Raw genomic sequence first — 17892 nt, forward strand, 5'->3', positions numbered from 1 at the left:
GCTATATTGTTATGTGGCTGGTGCGTCTGTAGGGACAGAACTGGGGCCTGTGGGTACAAATGTAAACTTGGTTTGGGCTGGGGGTCAGGGTGTCAGAGCTGTTTGATGGTTGATCATCCTGCCTTGTTCTGTAGTGAACAGCTAAATGATGCCTGTCAGGGATGTGTGGCAGGAAATTTGGTCCAGCTGGAGCTTCCTGGGCTGGGAGTGAAGCAGGAAAGAGATGGCCACATTGACCACCAGGGGGCGCTGGAGAACCCCAAGTGGGAGGTTTGGCTGGACTCCACTCTAGGTGTATCAGTACCTGTACAGGCAGCAAGGGCAGAGACCCAGGTGTCAGGAGACCCGGGGGCTGATGGAGATGGTGGGGAGTCGGCAGGGCCACCTAGGGCAGTGTGCTGCGGAGAAAGAGGACAGGATGGCTGTGCTCTAGTGCAGGCCTCCCTGGCTGAAGCTGCCCCTCTCCCTGCTCCAGGTACGTGCATTATTTCAGCGGCCTGCTCTCCGGCTCCATCAAAATGAACAACAAGCCCTTGTTTCTGCACCATGTGATCATGCACGGCATCCCCAACTTCGAGTCTAAAGGAGGTAACTCTCTGAAACCCCTGGCTTCCATTCTTCTCCTGTCTTCCGTCTCTTTCTTTGAGGAGGCAGCGTTAGGTGGTAATAAAAATGCGGGCTAGCTGCCAAGTCTTAGGCTTGGAGTCTCAACGGTACCACTTCCTGTTTCTTTGCACGCCAGCTGATTCATCTGCAAAGTGGGTTTAATACTGGCAGTGCCTGCCGGCAGGTGATGCTGAATGTGACCACGTTCTTAAACTCAAAATGTCTTTATTATTTTGTTACTATTTTACAAATATTGATTTGTTTATTTAATTTTGGCTGCGTTGGGGCTTGTTGTGGAATATGGGGTCTTTCGTTGCAGCACGCAGGCTTCTCTCTAGTTGTGTGCGGGCTTAGTTGCCCCGTGGCAGGTGGGATCTTAGTTCCCCGATCAGGGATCAAACCCGTGTCTCCAACACTGGAAGGCAGATCCTTAACCATTGGACCACCAGGGAAGTCCCTCAAAATGCCTTTAATGAAAAGTTAGCATTTTTTCCTCTTTCTTTTCCCATTTCTCCTTCCTCTTTTCCTCCTTTCCCTGCTCACTTTTCTTCCTCCCGGTTGGTCCTTCCTTCCTGCATCTCTTCTCTCCCCCTTCCTCCTCTCGCTATTTCTGCTGTCTTGGCTAACACCATCCCTCCTTTACAGGGTGTCGACCATTTCTCCGGATCTACCAGGCCATGCAACCTGTCTACACATCTGGCATCTAGTAGGTATTCCGCAGGAATGAGAGGCCAGGAATGTTGGAGAACTGAGGCTGAGGACTGGGGACAGGGATTGGAGGCTGTCTAGAACCTTTTCTAAGAGGAGGGCTGAGGGATATGTCAGTAAGCTTTCCCTACAGCCCCCTGGTGGAGGGGCAGCTGGAAGAAGGTACACTGCTCAGCCCCCTTAGCAGCCCTCTGTCCCTCTGCCCACCTCTCTCCCATAGCAACGTTCAAGGAGACAGCCAGACCAGCATCTGCATCACCATTGAGCCTGGGCTGCTCTTGAAGGGGGACATCTTGGTGAGTCACTCCTCCGTCTCAAGCTCTCCCCCGCTCCCTACTGTTTATTTTTTTCTTTCTTTTTTCATCCTGCTCCCCTCCTATCTCTCTGGATAAGTGTGTCACTCCTGGTGGGCCACCAGCCTTGGGGGTGTTGACTGGCTCTCAGGGGCCTTGTAAGGCCTTCCAGCCTGGAAGGTCCTTGTCCATCCACTTCCTCACAGTGGGATATGCCTTCGCTGGGCTTGCCTCTTGTTCTGGAGCATCTCCAGGGAAATAAGGCTCTGTGTGAGCTGTTACCTCCGGGCTTCCTGCTGGTGGCCAGGACTGCTCAATTCCAGCTTCACTCCTTCTACTTGCAATTTAAAGCCACTTCTACTTTCTCTGTTTTGACTGTTGTGCAGGAACTTCTTTTTAAAAAAATTTTATTTCTAATTGATTGATGATTGCTTTACAATATTGATTTGATTTCTGCTGTTCATCAACATGAATTAGCCCTAAGTGTACATATTTCCCCCTCCCCTGAACCTTTCTCCCACCTCCCACCTGTTCCCACACCTCCAGAGCCCCGGTTTGAGTTCCCTGAGTCATACAGCAAATTTCCATCGGCTATCTGTTTTACATGCAGGAACTTTTCAGGAGGGTAGTTTTGTCCCCATGGGGCAGGACTGGCCTCCAACCACTGCTGTTCTGGAAGTTTCCCCAGAGAGCTCTGAGATCCTGTTGGGGATGGGTGACCGCTCCCTCAGTGAGTTTGGGGCCCAGAAATGGAGCTGATAAGGAGGCGCCCTGGAACTAACTTCCTACCTCTGGGCCCCCGATGGGCTCTGCTGTCTTTCCCACCAGCTGAAGTGCTACCACAAGAAGTTCCGGAGCCCAGCTCGAGATGTCATCTTCCGCGTGCAGTTCCACACCTGTGCCATCCATGACCTGGGAGTTGTCTTTGGGAAGGAGGACCTTGATGATGCCTTCAAAGGTAGGCTTGTTGCGTAGACAGCCAGACGTAGCAAGGAATAGTTACACACTGGATAAAAGGATCTAACAAAGGGGCTGCGGCAGCAGTGAAGGGTGACCGTTTTCCCAGGGGAAGGTGGTGATCAGGGAGCCGTTTCTCCTTGCTTCTTTCCTCTATCCATTAGGTTTTATCTGCATCACATTCAGGTCTGGGACATGGCTACATCCATTCACCCATCTATTCATCTATCTATAAACCCACCAGCGTCACCTGAGTGTCCGTATGTGCCAGCCGTGTGCTAGACCCTGGCAATACAAACAGAAAGAAGTCAGGCCCTATCCTTCGGCAGCTCATAGCCTTACGGGAGGAAGAGACACACAAACCTGCTACTGTGAAGTGATGCCTGCGGTGATGGAGATGTGCACGGGCGTGACAGGTGGTCCAGTGAGGGGACGCCACCCCTGCTGTGACTTCCCTTCTGACAAGCAGTGGGTGTGATCTGTGTCCAGACTGAGTTCAGGCAGAGATCAGAGCATGGGGCTGGAGCTCTGAGGAGGGGAGGCCTGAGCCTCCAGTGTGGTCTGGCTTGTGCAGGGAGAACGATATTTCTATGAAGAGGTTTCCCTGTACTAGAGCCAGGAGGGCAAACACAGAAGATGCTGTTATATTTGCAGAAGGGAATGTAAATGTTATCAGTCCTAACAAGGAAGGTAAAGGAATAACTGACAAGATAAAAGGGGTTGTGGAGAGGTGGGGGAAGGGAGGGGCAAAAATGTTCTCCTCCTGTAGGGAGGGAGTCAGGACATGATCAAAAATGGACAGATCAAGAAATAGAGGCTCAGCTGTAATATTTCAAGTTTCAGAGGTGCTCAGAAGGGTGATTAACAACCCTAACAAGACTTAAGAAGGGAGGTGGGGATACTATAAGTGGTCCAAATTATTTATCTTCATAGTGTTGCCTCAGTGAAGATTATTTAAAACTGATTTAAAATAGTGGCATAAAAACTGTGGTTATTGTATAGAGTCTTAGAGGTAGCTGCTAGTAGAACAGAAAATAGACATGGTAAGAAGTGGTTACCTTAGGTAGGTAGGACTGGACTAAGGTGGGCAGGAGACTTGGCATCATCCTACATATTACTCTTTATGTTATCAATCATATATATGTATGCTGGGCTTCCCTGGTGGCTCAGTGCTAAAGAATCCGCCCGCCAGTGCGGGAGATGCAGGTTCATTCCCTGAGTCAGGGAGAGCCTCTGGAGAAGGAAATGACAACCTGTCCCAGTATTCTCGCCTGGAAAATCCCGTGGACGGAGGAGTCTGGAGGGCTACAGTCCATGGGGTTGCAAAAGACTCAGACATGACTTAGTGACTAAATAAGAACAATAAATACATATATTACTTTAATCCTTTCTAGAAGAAAACTTTCTGTGGTGTCCTTTTTTGGGAATTGGTTGCCCATTTTTGTTTTCCTTCTCCTTTTTCAGACGATCGATTTCCAGAATACGGCAAAGTTGAATTTGTATTTTCTTATGGACCAGAGAAAATTCAAGGTAAAAGCTGAGTGAGAACCCATTGATTCACTCCCTTCCCTCCATCCGGCCCTGCTCCACCTCAGCTCACCTCCACCATTTCCCCACTGGTCTGTTCTACAAATATCAAGTCACCTGTGGTTGAGAGGCAGACCCGCAGTAGAGGATCTGGGTATCATAGTGGACCCCCAGCTAAACATGAACCAGTGACTTAATCTCTGGATAATGAAAATACAAAAGTAGACAGGCGCTGGGTTGGATAAACTATTTTGGCCCCATTAAGTCATCATCCTATTATATTCAGAGACTGAGGGCCGTGGTGGATGGAGTGAGTGGCCAGGGGACACTCATAGGTGCTGGATGGACGATAAGTATTTATGAGAACTGAGGTGGTTCAACCTGAAGATGAGAAGGGCAATTTAATAATAGCTGTTAAGTCTTTAGACTGGTTATATGTGGAGACCAGTTGTTTGCCATCTTATTTGGGAACCAAATAGGAAGAGATGAAGTCAGGTTACAGACAGAGGGACTCTGGGTAGATTAAAGAAAGGACTACTGGGTCAGAAGTGTAACTCACCCCAGAAGGCCTGACTTGTGGCTTTTTTGTCCACATCCTGGGCTTTCTCTGAAAGTGTAGGCGAGATTCTGCCTCTCTCCTCAGATTTCTGCCTGGAGGAGAGAGCCTCTTAAGTGGAGGGGCAGGGGGATGGCTGGGATGACCTGTGTCCTCTCAGTGTCAAGGCTGTGACTTGCCTGCTCTCCCTGGCCCCGTGCAGCCCACTGCAAGTCTCTCCCACCCTCCCCTCTGACTCCAGAGCCAGCCTCTCTGGACTCTTGGCACTGTTGCAGGGGCCCCTGGGGCACAGAAGAGAGAGGCAGCCACCCAGCCAGAGAGCTCCCCCCAGCTCTGCTCCGGGGGGGTCTTTGTTGCTCAGTGCTGCTGTCCTGATTTACCCTTATGACCTGGTGTGAGCTTTTTCAAGAATGTAAGAAACCAGACTCCTGGGTTCTCCATCCAACTTAAGCCCCTGGTTCCACCCCGCATGGTCAAGAAAATGAGAAGTCCCTTAGGGAGCATCCTTGGGGAGCTTGTTGGCTTCCTCTGTTTTTCCAGCTGCTGATCTGTTTTCTTTTTTTTTCCTTTCTCTTTGCTGTCCTCTTCTCCTTTCCCATTTTCTAAGGCATGGAACACCTGGAGAATGGGCCAAGTGTGTCCGTGGACTATAACACCTCTGACCCCCTCATCCGCTGGGATTCTTATGACAACTTCAATGGGCATCGAGATGATGGCATGGAGGGTAGGTGGGACCAGTGACTTCTAGTCCCTCTGCAATTGCATAGCCCTGCTCAGGTGGCCTTGGGTCTCTTGGTTTGCTATGACACCATACTGGATTCAGAGGATCGGGGGGACAGAGGAGAAGTCCAAGACATTTCTGAGAGCTCATGGTTCAGTGGGGGAAGATAAAACTAAACATGAATGTGTTAAGCTATGAAGGCAGAGCCAAAGAATGCAGCAAACCAGCCATAGAAGTGTGTATTCTTGGTGCCAAATGAGTCTCATAGGCAGCAAATGCTCTGAGATAGGCAGGGGAGGGATTCTTGAAATCTGGAGTGGTCTGGGAGGCCTCCTTGGAGGAAGTAGCCTTGCATCAAGCTTGAGATACCCTGCTGTGCTGCAAACACTGCATTTGTTAGACTTCTTTTAACCCTGTTGTTGGATTTCTCCAGGCTTGCTGCCTGACTTCTCTGGGGTCAGAGCACTAGGAATGTAGACACAGTATTCAGGGCCCACAAGCTTTCATCAACAGCCAACGAAAATGTTTGCGAGCTGGAAACAAACTGGTAGGCTCCAAAATTTGAAAAGAAAGCAGCAGAATTGAAATTAATACATGTTTAATTTAGAGCAAACCCTAGCATTATGTCAAATGGTCATTCACAACTCATATCAGCTCTTGAGAGTTATGTATGAGTTCTGTTGATTTATGTGGTTCATTTGAATATGTGGGGCCTCTGAAGTGAGCTTGTCTGGAGCTCAGGAACTCTTGAGACACCCTGTCTGGGGTTTGGTCACAGGCTTATTTCCCCATCCCCCATCAGTTTTCAGATGGGGTAACTGAGGCCCCCTTTGATTTATACCCATGACCAGCCTGTGTTCATTCAAGGACACCAGCACCCAACCTCCGTGCTTCTGCACCAGACTGAAGCTGGTCCTGGGGAGGGGACCCTGGGCCACCTGGCAGAGCTGCGTTAGGTAGCCTAGGGGCCCTCACCCTGCCTCCATCTCCAAGGTTTTGGGTTTGTTGACTCCACCCTGAAAGTCTTTTTGGCGTTTTTCTGCATAAAGTGTCTCTCTCTGACCTTGGACACTCCAGAATGAGCAATGGAGTTCAGAGGGAGCGTGATGAAGGTGCTGGTGGGGCTAGAGTTCTGGGTTTGATGAGAGAAGTTCACGTGCAGTGTTGCAATGGTCTGAGTTTGTCTTTGTACCTGCTTAGTTCTTGCTCTTCTTTCTGCTGCCCCCAGAGGCCCAGACGCTAAGCCCTGCCCACTATGCTGAGGCCGCCCCCAAAGTACTCCTCCCTCCAATCTCGTCCCCTTGAACCCAGTAGCTGGGAGGAGGAAGAGGATGCAATGAATCAGTCCTGAGGTACCGGTGGCTGCCAGCCTATCGTCCTGGGGATGTTTGCATTTTTAACAAGAACACTTGGCAGTCTGAAGGAATTTTCAATGTCTCTCCATCTCTCCCTGGTGTGGATTCAATGTGATGATAAATGTAAAAACATTTAGTAAACTATAAAGTGCCAGGCAAACAGAAGGTAAAATAATTAAGGGGAAAGGAGGGGCTACGGGAAGGATGGGACTTGGGTCAGAGTCAGCCTGAGGGAAGGAAGTGGGCGGAAGGAGCCAGAGGCTGGTACCAAAGGCGAGGAAGAAGGGGGCGAGGGAGGCCCTGGGCTCCTCTCCCACCCCCTTATCCGCCCTCCTTTCTTCTCCAATCTGCTCCCCCAGGCAGGGGGATGGAACCAGTGGGACCTTCAGGCCAGTTAAAGGTCAGCTTGTCCTGTAGGGACAGAGGGGCTCCTGTCTAGAGGCTGAGATGCTGGCCTTAAGCCCGAGGGTGGGAAGGGAAGGCAAAGAGAGTGGCTCTCAGCCCAGCCATCCTCCTCCCTGGCTTGCTGGCCTAGGCCTGGGGCTGGGTGGCTGAGGGGGTCACCTCACATGGTCTGGGCACACCCCACGTTATCCCAGTCCCACTGTGTGCTTCCTGTTGTTGCCGGGCTACATGCCCCACAGGGACAGGAGAGCTGGCCGGGTGGCCTTGTGGCGGGAGCAGTGATTGTTACTCCCATCCTGCTTTTCCCGGCTGGAGCATTTCTGGAAGGCTCTAGATTCTGGGGCCTAGTTGTTGATCAATTGCTGAGTTGCATCCGACTCTTTGTGACCCCATGCTGCAGCACGCCAGGCTTCCTTGTTCTTCACCATGTCCCAGAGCTTGCTCAAACTCGTGTCCATTGAGTCGGTCACGCCATCCAGCTTGCATTTCCTCCTGGCTAGTCTCTGGTCTGGGAGGGAAGCAGGAGTCCTGTGTCTGTTTTCCTGGTTCTGGGCCTGGTTTCCGCACATGCGGAATAAGGGTGCCTAACTCCCAGGACTCTGGGGGTGCTCAAGAGATGGTTCACGCTGGAGCCTGGGAGGGGCTTGGCCATTCGCTGGAGCTGGGGCTTGGCCTCATGGGATGCGATGTACCAGAGATGGCTCTGCCTACTCCCCAGGGAGCCGCTGGACCAGGAGAGGCAGGCCGACCCCGAGGTGCTGGAGTGCAGGGCTCAAGCATGCGTGTCCACCCTGCAGGTGTCCCCTCTGCAGCTCTGTGACCTTGGTCAAGTGATTTCACATCTCGTGTTCCTCGTATCCTCATCTACAAACTTGGGATGGTGGCAGTACCCACGTCCCTGGGCTATTGTAGCAGTTTTCGTGTGAGGCAGTTTGTAGAGTGGTTAAGAGTGTGGTCCCTGGAGCCAAACTGCCTGGGTTCAAATCCTTTGCCAAGGTGTCGTCCTCTGGGGCCCTCAGTTTACTTTGCTGTAAAATAGGGGTTTTGTCGACAGTTTATTTTGAGTACGTTTTGGGGAACAGGAACTGTAGCAAGGCTGCCTGCTGTGTTTCCTTGTGAGTCTCTGCCGTGTCAGTAGTGACCGTGACCTCAGGGGTCTGCCCACAGGGCTAAGGGAGGAGGCCCCTTGGCCTTGGGAGTCAGCTCTGGCTTTGCCACATGCTGGTCACGATGTCCAGTGCTTGATAGCCACCGTCTCATCTGATGCCCGCAGCCACCTTGTGAGGTGGGCACTCTTCTTCTGCCTGGATGGGGAACTACACGCAGAGGGGTTAAGCGACCTGCCCAGGTTGCCTCACTAGTAAAGAGCTCATCCGACATGGAGCCCCAGTGCTGACTGCGGCTGGCCGTTGTCTGCAGCGCTTGTCCTGGGTGTCTGGTCTGTGGCAGTACCTGGGTCCTGCCGAGCCTGGCTGAGTGTCTACTTGCTGTGCCCCTACAGTCACCACCAAGCAGTCCAGGTCACACCTGCCCTGCCTCTCAGGACGGGGGCTACATGCAGGGCCACACAGAATGTCACCCGTGGCAGGTACTTAGCTGGGCTTTGGGGTCGTGAATAGCTGAGGCACCTCCCTGAGGTCCCCCTGTCCCCCTTACGGGAGAGGCTGCTCACTCAGGACAGCCTCTGCTGAGGGACTGGCCTCTCAAAATACAGAGAGGGTGATGTATGCAAGGTAGGGTGATGACATTTCTGGAGGCTGTCTGCCTTTCCTATGTCAGGCCCACTGGGGGTGGATGTAGGAGGGGCCGGCCAGTCCCTCTGGAGTCCGCTGGGTGACTCAGGGTGGTGGGCGAGGGCACCGAGCCCAGGTCTTGGCGACAAAGGTCCTCTCTGGCCTGGGCCCCACCTCGGCATTCCCCGAAGCGAGAGGTGGTCAGCGCTGGGGCCAGAGCTCCCACTCCTCCAGGAAGCCCTCCCGGTGACCCCGACCTAGCCTTGCCTGTGAACCTGTTCTGTGTTTAACCCCTCCCTTGCTGCCTGCATGGCCTCCCCCTGGACCCTTGTGCAGTTTTCCCCAGGGCACTCAGTGTGCTTGGCCCTTCCCTCAGGGAGTCCTCCGTCAATCTCAGCGGCAAAATGAAGGAAGAAATCATGTGAGGACCTCTGGTCCCTGGAGGCTGGTCCCCTCAGATCAGGCTCTGGAGGGGAAGGGACCTGCCCAAGGGGGAGGCATCCCTACGTGTGGAACTCTCTTAGGACCGCAGCCCACCCTGTGGCCACTGCATTGCGTGATGACCACACCCCACGTGGGGAGGGCAGTGATCTCGCCCAGGGTACGAAGAACAGAGATGGGGTTGGCATGTGGATCCAGGGATCGGCTCCGAATCCCTCTCTCCCTCTGGAGCTCAGCTTCTTCCCCTCCTCACACCCCTCACTCTTCACTTTAGATGACAGGGTGCCCTGCAGGGCAGCCCATTTCCCTGGAGGACTGGGCCAGGAAGTAACAGCAGAAATCAAGGGAGAGTGCACCTCTGCCTGGTGGACCGAGGCTGCGGTCACTGTGCTGCCTGGGGCCATTTTTGCTTCTTTGCACTCGAGCCAGAAAGTGGGGTTGGGGGTGCTAATGATGAAAGGTGAAGAATCCAAAGAAGAACCTTCTGGGAAGAGAAGGTTCCAGGCCTTGGGAGGGGTCGCTGAGGGGAAGAGGGGGTGCCTGTCATCTCAGGGACTCCTTCCTTTGGGAGCAGAGCCCTCTGGTGGACCCGAGGGCCTGATGTCCTAGTCTGTGCTGGCGGCCGCAACAAAGTACCATGACTGTTTACCTCAAACAACAGACATTCATTTTCTCCCAGTTCTGGGCCAGAAGTCTGAGGTCAAGGTGTGGGCAGGGCTGGCTTCTCCTGAGGCCCCCTTGGCTTGTCGACGGCCGACCCCTCGCGTGTGTCTTCACGTGGCCCTCCCTCCGTGCGGATCTGAGTCCTCACCTCCTCTTAAGGACATCGCTTGTGTGGGGTTGGGGCCCACCCTTATGACCTCATTTAACTTAATCACCCCCTCTAAGGACTCTGTCTCCAAGTACAGTCATATTCTGAGGTCCTGGGGGTTAAGACTTCAGCACAGCGATTTAGTGGAGGGTGGGGGAGGACACAGTTCAGTCCATCACACCTGGGGAGGGGTTTGCTGGGCTTCCTTTAGTTGGATGCCTAGGATCTTGGTCCCGAGTGAGGAGCAAGTGAAGGTCCGGGGTGGTGGAGGCAAGGAGAGCAGTCTGGTCTCCCATGAGCCGCCTCCTGTCTTTCTCCGGTTTGGTCTGGAGCCTGCCATTTCAGCACTCTAGCTGATACCACGTTTCACAGCCTCCAGCAGCCCCATTAGCTCTTTGGCCTGAGTGCTGAAACCCCGTGCCCAGATCTCAGCTCACCGGGGGTGGGAGCGGGGCTCTGTTTTTTGCCTGTGGTGCACAGAGCTGTCTCCAGACTCCTCCAGAGTGTTCCAGGGCAGGCCTTCCTGGAAACAAGTGCCAGGCCAGAGGGGTGTGGGCTGCCTCCCACTGCCGAGAAACTCGCAGGTGGACGAGGCTTGCATTGCCTCCTTGCCCACCCAGTCCTTCCCTCCCTTCCCCTACCTCCTTGGACATTTCACTGATTCGAGTTTCTTAAGACTTAAAAGAGGATTGGGGAGGAGGACTGGGGCTGGTAAGGCAGCAGGTCACTCAGAGCCGAAAGGAAGAATGAAGGGAGAAAAGACAAGACTGCTGTCCTGGCTGAAGATGGCCAGGGGACTGCTCACCACCCCTCTTCTGTGTTTTTCCTCCTGTAGGATGTTCAGCGGCCCCTCCTGTTTCTGTGGGCAGCCCCACCACAGCCAGGGGCTGGTGACAAGGGGCTGGTTTTTTCATCCGAGTCTCTTACGCTCAGGCTCCCTGAGGAGCAGAGGCCCCTTCCTTGGGGGAGAGCTTCCGGCTCCCAGGGACCCCCATCTCCTCTGCACAGTCTTTTGTCTGAGCTGGAGAAGAGCCTCTCCAATGGCAGCCAGGAGTCCCTGGTCTGTAGTGACTTCTCATCAGCTGGGCTTGTTCAAGAATTCCAATTTGTTTTTGAGAGAAAGGAAAGAGGAAGGGAGAGACACACACAAACAGGGAGAGAGTGAAAAGGAGAAGGAAGCAAGTGAGAAACATGGAGGGGCAGACAGACCCAGACAGATGTTGGCCTGGGAGGCAGGAGGCTTGAGTGTCTTTGGTAACTCCTTTTCTTTAGACCTTTATTATTTCCTGTAAAATGAGGATGGTGGGGTAGCTAGCAATTCTTTCCATTTCTTTGAACTCATTGTTCCTTTTTTGTGACTTGTGAGGAGCTAAGATGGATGTGCAGAGTTTCCCTTCCTTGAACGTGTATTGAGAAGCAGCATTGCTCAGTGGCTGTGTCAGTCAGGAGAGGCTTGGTTATGCTGCATAACAAACAGCCCCCAATTCTCAGTGGCTTAATCAACAGAAGTGTATTACTTGCTCATGATGCCAGTCCAGTGGGATTGGCAGTGGTCTCTGTTCTTCTTACTTCCTCCAGGCTGGTAGTGGCTTCATGTCACAGGCGTGTCCACTTTGGCTGCTAAAGTAGGCGGAGGACACTGGGACTCGCATGCTGCTTTGGTCTGGACAAGACACGCTTTCCTTCTGTTCACATTACATTGGCCAAAACAAGTCACAGATCGATGCCTAACTTCAAAGGGGGTAGGGAATCTGCGTGGAAGAGGACAGAAATATCGTTGAACAGACTGTTGTCTACTCTCGGGATTAAGACTGTGAGATTGAGAATCAGGAGATTGGTTCCAAGCTCTGTTTATAATCGTGTTCTTTGGTCAAGCCACTTTGCCTCTCTGATGTCTTATCTGTAAAATCAGTACAATAACAGCGCTTTCCTCCTAGGATTATTGTTAAGACTCAGTGAGCTAAGACGTGTGGAAATGTGAGAAGTAGAGTGCCTGGTGTATACTATGCTGGCAATAATCGTGTCTGTTATTATTATTATTGAAGTCCTGGGGGAAAGAAGATAGAGGTGTGATTTTGATTGGATACAAGCTCTTTCTTCTTAAGAAAAAACATTCCCCTGGTCCCTCTACTCTCTGGGAACCATCTGTAGCTGGTTCTGTTCTGGGAGCCCCACTCTTGGAAGTCAGGAGTCTTGCCTCTGATACCAACTTGCTGGGTTACCTCGGGAAAGTTACTTTCCCTCTCTGGTTCTCAGTTTTCCTTATCAGTGAATCGAGGCAGGTGGATTCCTAAGGGGACTTCCCCAGCGATGACAGTGATGATGACAAAGACAATGACTAGATGACAGCTGGCCTTGTGTGCCAACCCTGTGCCTGGCAACATTGCCTACGTATTGTCCTCAAATGCCTATAGGCGGCTACTGTGTGCAACCATTAGGCAGAAAAAGCGGCACTTGTAGGATGTGGTTTTAAAGCTTGCTCTGCCCCCAGATGACATTAGGGAGAGTCCCGTGTGCCTTTTCTAGTCACACTTGGGTAATAAAGAGCCTCTGGGCAGTGATCAATATGCCCAGTGCCAGTCACCCAGAGTTAGTTCTTCCCGCTTGTCCACCCTTACCGGGCACCAGGTGTGGATGTGAGGGGTGGGGGTGTTGCGGTAGGTTTTTCTTTCTATTTTCCTGACTGATGAGACGAGAGGAAGGAGGGAAGGGATGGAAGCCTTCTTGCCTGCCTGCACCACTGTGAGGTTGCTCTGTGTGGGATCACAGGTCCGGGTGATACGATGCCTGAGCTCTTTGCCAGAGCAAGATTCTGAAGGCATCGGGTGCTGTTTCCTCCTGCAGCACTTTTGTGAGCATTTTGGAGGACCTCCCCCCCCCCCCGACCTTGAACTCCCGAAGAGTCTCTCATGTTTTCCTTCGGGTGGGTGACTGCAGCTCCATCAGAGGCTCGGGACCCTTCCTTGGCCCTAGTATTCCTTGCTCCCTGCACCTCCTTCTGTGGAGGCGGTTCAGCCCTCCAGGGGGCCCTCTCGGACAGGATCTGAGGCAGCCCGGGGGCTGGCTCTCTCCCCTGGGTCTGCGGGAGCCTTGGGCGCTCTTGGGCTCAGCAAAGCCAGGGACTGAGGTGGCCAGCGCATCCCCTCTCTGTTCCCCGGCCAGCTTCTCACTGTGTGGATTTCCGGGTCTGTGCCAGGCCCGTTTCTCATGCTTTCCTGCTCCAGACAACTCGCACTGAGCTGAGCAGACTCCCTGAGATGAGGGGAAAGCCCTGACAGGTGGCATTTGCACCAAAACAGCTCTTCTCTCCGAGATGCCTATTAGAATCCCCCACTTCCTTATCTTTTCATTCGCTTGACGTGGATGTGTGTGTGTTGGGGGGGTGGGGTGGCGAGAGGGGTACTTTAGAGCCACAAACAGTTTTCAGCCATCTCTGTCTTAAAAAAAATTTTAAACAGCTAATATATATTCCCAATATAATATAATCAAATATAATGAAATGACATTACATTGATGTAATTTAATAACTTCCTCTATTTAAAGAATACTGTTCAGTGGGTTTTAGTATATTTATGCTTGTACAACCATCACCATAATCTGATTTCAGGACATTATCACCCACCTAGAAGAGATTTCACTCATTAATAGTCACTCCCCACATCTTTCCCCACCCCTGCCCTAATCTACTTTCTATCTCTATAGATTTATCTGTTCTGCTTGTTTCATGTAAAAGGAATCAGACAGTGCGTGATTTTTTGTGGCCTTTTGAGCGTGACGTTTTCAGAGTTCATCTGTCTTGTAGCATGTGCTGGCTCGTTTTGATTTGCTTTGTAGTACTCCATCGTATGGCCATACCACATTTGGTTTATACGCACATCAGTTCAGCTCAGTTCAGTCGCTTAGTCGTGTCCGACTCTTTGCGACCCCATGACTTGCAGCATGCCAGGCCTCCCTGTCCATCACCATCTCCCGGAGTTCACTCAGACTCACGTCCATTGAGTCCGCGATGCCATCCAGCCATCTCATCCTCAGTCGTCCCCTTTTCCTCCTGCCCCTAATCCCTCCCAGCATCAGAGTCTTTTCCAATGAGTCAACTCTTCTCATGAGGTGGCCAAAGTACTGGAGTTTCAGCTTTAGCATCATTCCTTCCAAAGAAATCCCAGGGTTGACCTCCTTCAGAATGGACTGGTTGGATCTCCTTGCAGTCCAAGGGACTCTCAAGAGTCTTCTCCAACACCACAGTGGATGAATATTTGCATTGTTTCCACTCTTTGGCTATTATGTAGAATGCTGCTGTGGGGATTCGTGTGTAATTTTTGCATGTCCTTATGTTTCCGTTTCTCTTGGGTAGATATCTGTGCATGGAATTATTGTGTCAGATAGTAACTCAATGTTTAGTTGTTTGAGGAACTGTCAGACTGTCTTCCAAAGTGGCTGCACCATCTTACATTCCTACCAGCCAATGTATGAGGACTATAATTTCTGTACATCCTCACCAACACTTGTAATTTTCTATCTTTGGAACTCTAGCCATCCTGGTGGGTGTAAAGTGGTGTTTTATTGTGGTTTTGATTTGCATTTTCCTTGTAATTAGTGTGGAGAAGGTGATGGCACCCCACTCCAGTGCTCTTGCCTGGAAAATCCCACGGATGGAGGAGCCTGGTGGGCTGCGGTCCATGGGGTCGCCAAGAGTTGGACATGACTGAGCGACTTCACTTTCACTTTTCACTTTCATGCATTGGAGAAGGAAATGGCAACCCACTCCAGTGTTCTTGCCTGGAGAATCCCAGGGACGGGAGAACCTGGTGGGCTGCTGTCTCTGGGGTCGCCCAGAGTTGGACACGACTGAAGCGACTTAGCAGCAACTTAGCAGTAGCAGTAATTAGTGATGTTGAACATCTTTGTTAATTGGCCTTCTTCTTTAAAGGAACATCTATTTACATCTTTTATACATTTTAAAACTCTGATTCTGTGTCTTTTTGTTATCATTATAAGTTTTTTTAATATCCTGAGAATATGTCCCTTATTAGATATATGATTTGCAAAAATTTTCTCCTATTGGAGAAAAATTTCTCCTATTGGGCTGGCTTTTTACTTTCTTGATGTCTTCATGTCAGTCATCCCTTTTTACAAGCCCTGCCTTACTTTTGGAATGTGTTATTCATTTTCCTGGGGCCTTTGTCACAACTGGGACCCAAATACTTCCATATGAACACGTGCTTATGAGTGTTCCCATTTTACAGGAGAGGAAACTGAGGCAGTCACAGAGAGGTTAGGGACCTTGTTCAGACAAGGTAGATGTTGAAGGCAGGATTCTGGGGTGGATGGAGGTCTGGAGCCGATGAGGGATACTGCTTCCTGTGATCTTAATCTGAGAGATTATACATCTGTAGCCTGAAATGCTTTAGGCTGCTTTGTCTAATCTCTTTCCAGCCCTGGAACTGGTGCCTGTACTGGTCTGGATCACCTGCCCCATCACACAGAGAGGGAGGCTGGGTTTCAGGTCCTTGGATGGTGGGGCAACACCAAAGCCGTGAGTCCTGCCTCCTGGCTGCCTCAGCCACCTGCATGGCCCATGGCCCTGTATCTCCCAGGGCGAGGCAGGGCGGGGGTGGGTGGGTAGCACAACGTGGCCCCTTTGGGTATGGAGTGAGGCAGTTAATGGGGACAACAGCTCCCATGCCCTCTTGGAAGAACCCTCGAGCACTATGGTGAATGTTTGCCCTTGACATACTTTCACAGGGTGTGACATTCTTGCCTTCTGAACTCTGGGGTAAGATGTGGAAGAACCGGTAAAAGAGGGGAGGACAAGATTGCAGGTAGTCCCAAATAATTCAGGAAAAGGGTCCAAGGGTCCCAGAGTGGTACGTCCGCCCGTTATCTCTGAGCAGGGGGTTTTAAGGGGTGATTTTCTAAGCACAGGTGCTGAGAGCCTGATTTTATTTTATTTTTTTCTTGTGCAGAGCTGGCTTGTGGGATCTCAGTTCCCCGACCAGAGTTGAACCCGGGCCACGGCAGTGAAAGTGCAGAGTCCTAGCCACTAGACCCCCAGGGAACTGCCCCAAGAGCCTGGCTTTTGTTGGGAGGTTCTCACCTGACTGCTGGCGGGGGCAGCCCTTCTGGTCGGGCCAGGGTCAGGGGTGGGGGAAGGGCAGGGAGAGAGAAATTCACAGCTGTTACGGGAAGCTTCAGCTTCTGTCTCTGTTCTATCACAGGGCTTAGACTGCAGCAGGAGGGATCTGAGTTAGCCACCTGGGAGAACTTCCGGACTGTGAGAGGGTCGATCAGCTGTGGCAGGGAGGTTGGGCCCTTGTCCTCCCGGCCTGTTTGGGCAGAGATGTCGAGAAACAAGGGACACGGGCCTCAGTGTGTGGTGGTCGCCATAGAGACAGTGACAGAGGCAGGGGTGGGATGACTTCTTGAGGAGGATCTGGGTCCCTTCTACTCCCCCAAGAGAGAGTTCCCTCCTGACCTGCTGGAACGATTAGAGTGCCGAATTTAAATGTAGGGGCGGCCTGACCTTGTGGGTAAAGAAGACTACTCCACCGCCCCAGCACCTGCCAGCCACCTGCTCGGCTTTGCCCTGGTCGGGTGGGGCGGGGCCTTGTGCAGATGCCCTCGGCCCCTGAGCTGGCCCTGCTCTGCGAGGCAGCTGGCAGGCTTGGAGAACAGTGTCTGCCCGCGGAACATTCAGTAAACCAATACCCTCCTGACTGAATGTGCCTTTGGTCTTCAGTAATCTCTGCCATCGGGTGGAGGTTGGAAAACCGGAGCCGCACTCGGAGCAGACGCAGAGCTCTTGGCCAGTGGCCTGAGCGGCACGTCTGCCTTCTTGCTGTGCTCAAATATCAAGCTCCAGCCCCGGGAACAGGGGAACATGCAGTCTTCCCCCACCCCCCAACCACTCTCTCTGCTTCCTCTCCTGCCAGACCTGCAGACAGGTGCAAGTTAGCTGGACTCGGCGAGACCCCAAGATCTAACCACGTCCAAGAAAGGAAATTCAAGCTTCCATTGATCAAATGCTTTTGGTACCCAACGAAAGCTGCTTTTCACCCATCATTCCCTTGCTCCCCTGCCTCCTTCTGCTTTCCTTTGCTTCCTTCTGTCTCTCCTTTCTTTCCCAAATACTTAGAGAGCACCTACTAGATGGTGAGCCCTGGGCTAGCCCGGGTGCTGTAGAAAGTCCTTTCTTGGAGTTGCCTGCAGACAAGGGAGGGGAGGGGGTGCGGCCAGATCAGACAGGTGTGCCATCCTCCTTGAGCCACAGTCAAATGGAGAAGATCTTGGCTAAAAGCCAGGCTTCTCAGGAGAGAAGTTTCTGGGGGATGGTGGTAATCAGAGGTGGATGGCTTTGCAGAAGGACTGTATCTGTCTTGGGCCTAAGAGCATAGATAGCATTGAAAACAGAATTGTTTTTCTAATCAGAAGTGGCCTAACAACATTGCTTAAAGGCTAGAAAGTAGAGGGAAAGAAAGCAATCAAATTGCTCTGGCTTCCTTGTCATGCTGCCTGGTCCCGTGGTGGGCTGGGTATTAGGAGATCCATGGGATGCAGGGGTTGGTGAAGGTGGGAATGTTGGAGAAGGTGGAGGGAGGGTGAGTGGAGCACTGAGGAACCATATGCATGGAATCCAGGAGAGGAGAACGAACCAGGAGATTAAGAGGAAGGAGCACACAAAATCCCACAGTGGATGGGTACTTGGGGCCTGGATCTGTTGTCCAGGCTGAGTGACATGGCTGAGTGATGGGCACTAGGAGAGAACAGAGCTGGTGACAGTTG

General features: G+C 51.9%; 1 protein-coding gene across 7 annotated transcripts in view; it reads left to right on the plus strand.

Moving 5' to 3' along the window:
* The window catches only part of TNS1 (tensin 1), a 210235-nt gene that overhangs the window by 121827 nt on the left and 70516 nt on the right, over positions 1 to 17892 (plus strand). For all 7 annotated transcript variants that reach the window (XM_040228387.1, XM_040228386.1, XM_040228388.1 and 4 more), the window contains 6 exons: positions 476 to 588; positions 1252 to 1312; positions 1535 to 1610; positions 2436 to 2565; positions 4029 to 4094; positions 5255 to 5371. In XM_040228387.1, the coding sequence (XP_040084321.1) occupies positions 476 to 588; positions 1252 to 1312; positions 1535 to 1610; positions 2436 to 2565; positions 4029 to 4094; positions 5255 to 5371 (563 nt within the window). The remainder of the gene's footprint in view (positions 1 to 475; positions 589 to 1251; positions 1313 to 1534; positions 1611 to 2435; positions 2566 to 4028; positions 4095 to 5254; positions 5372 to 17892) is intronic.

Source organism: Oryx dammah, unplaced genomic scaffold (genome assembly GCF_014754425.2).
Source record: "Oryx dammah isolate SB20612 unplaced genomic scaffold, SCBI_Odam_1.1 HiC_scaffold_27, whole genome shotgun sequence".
NCBI classification, from domain to species: Eukaryota; Metazoa; Chordata; class Mammalia; order Artiodactyla; family Bovidae; genus Oryx; species Oryx dammah.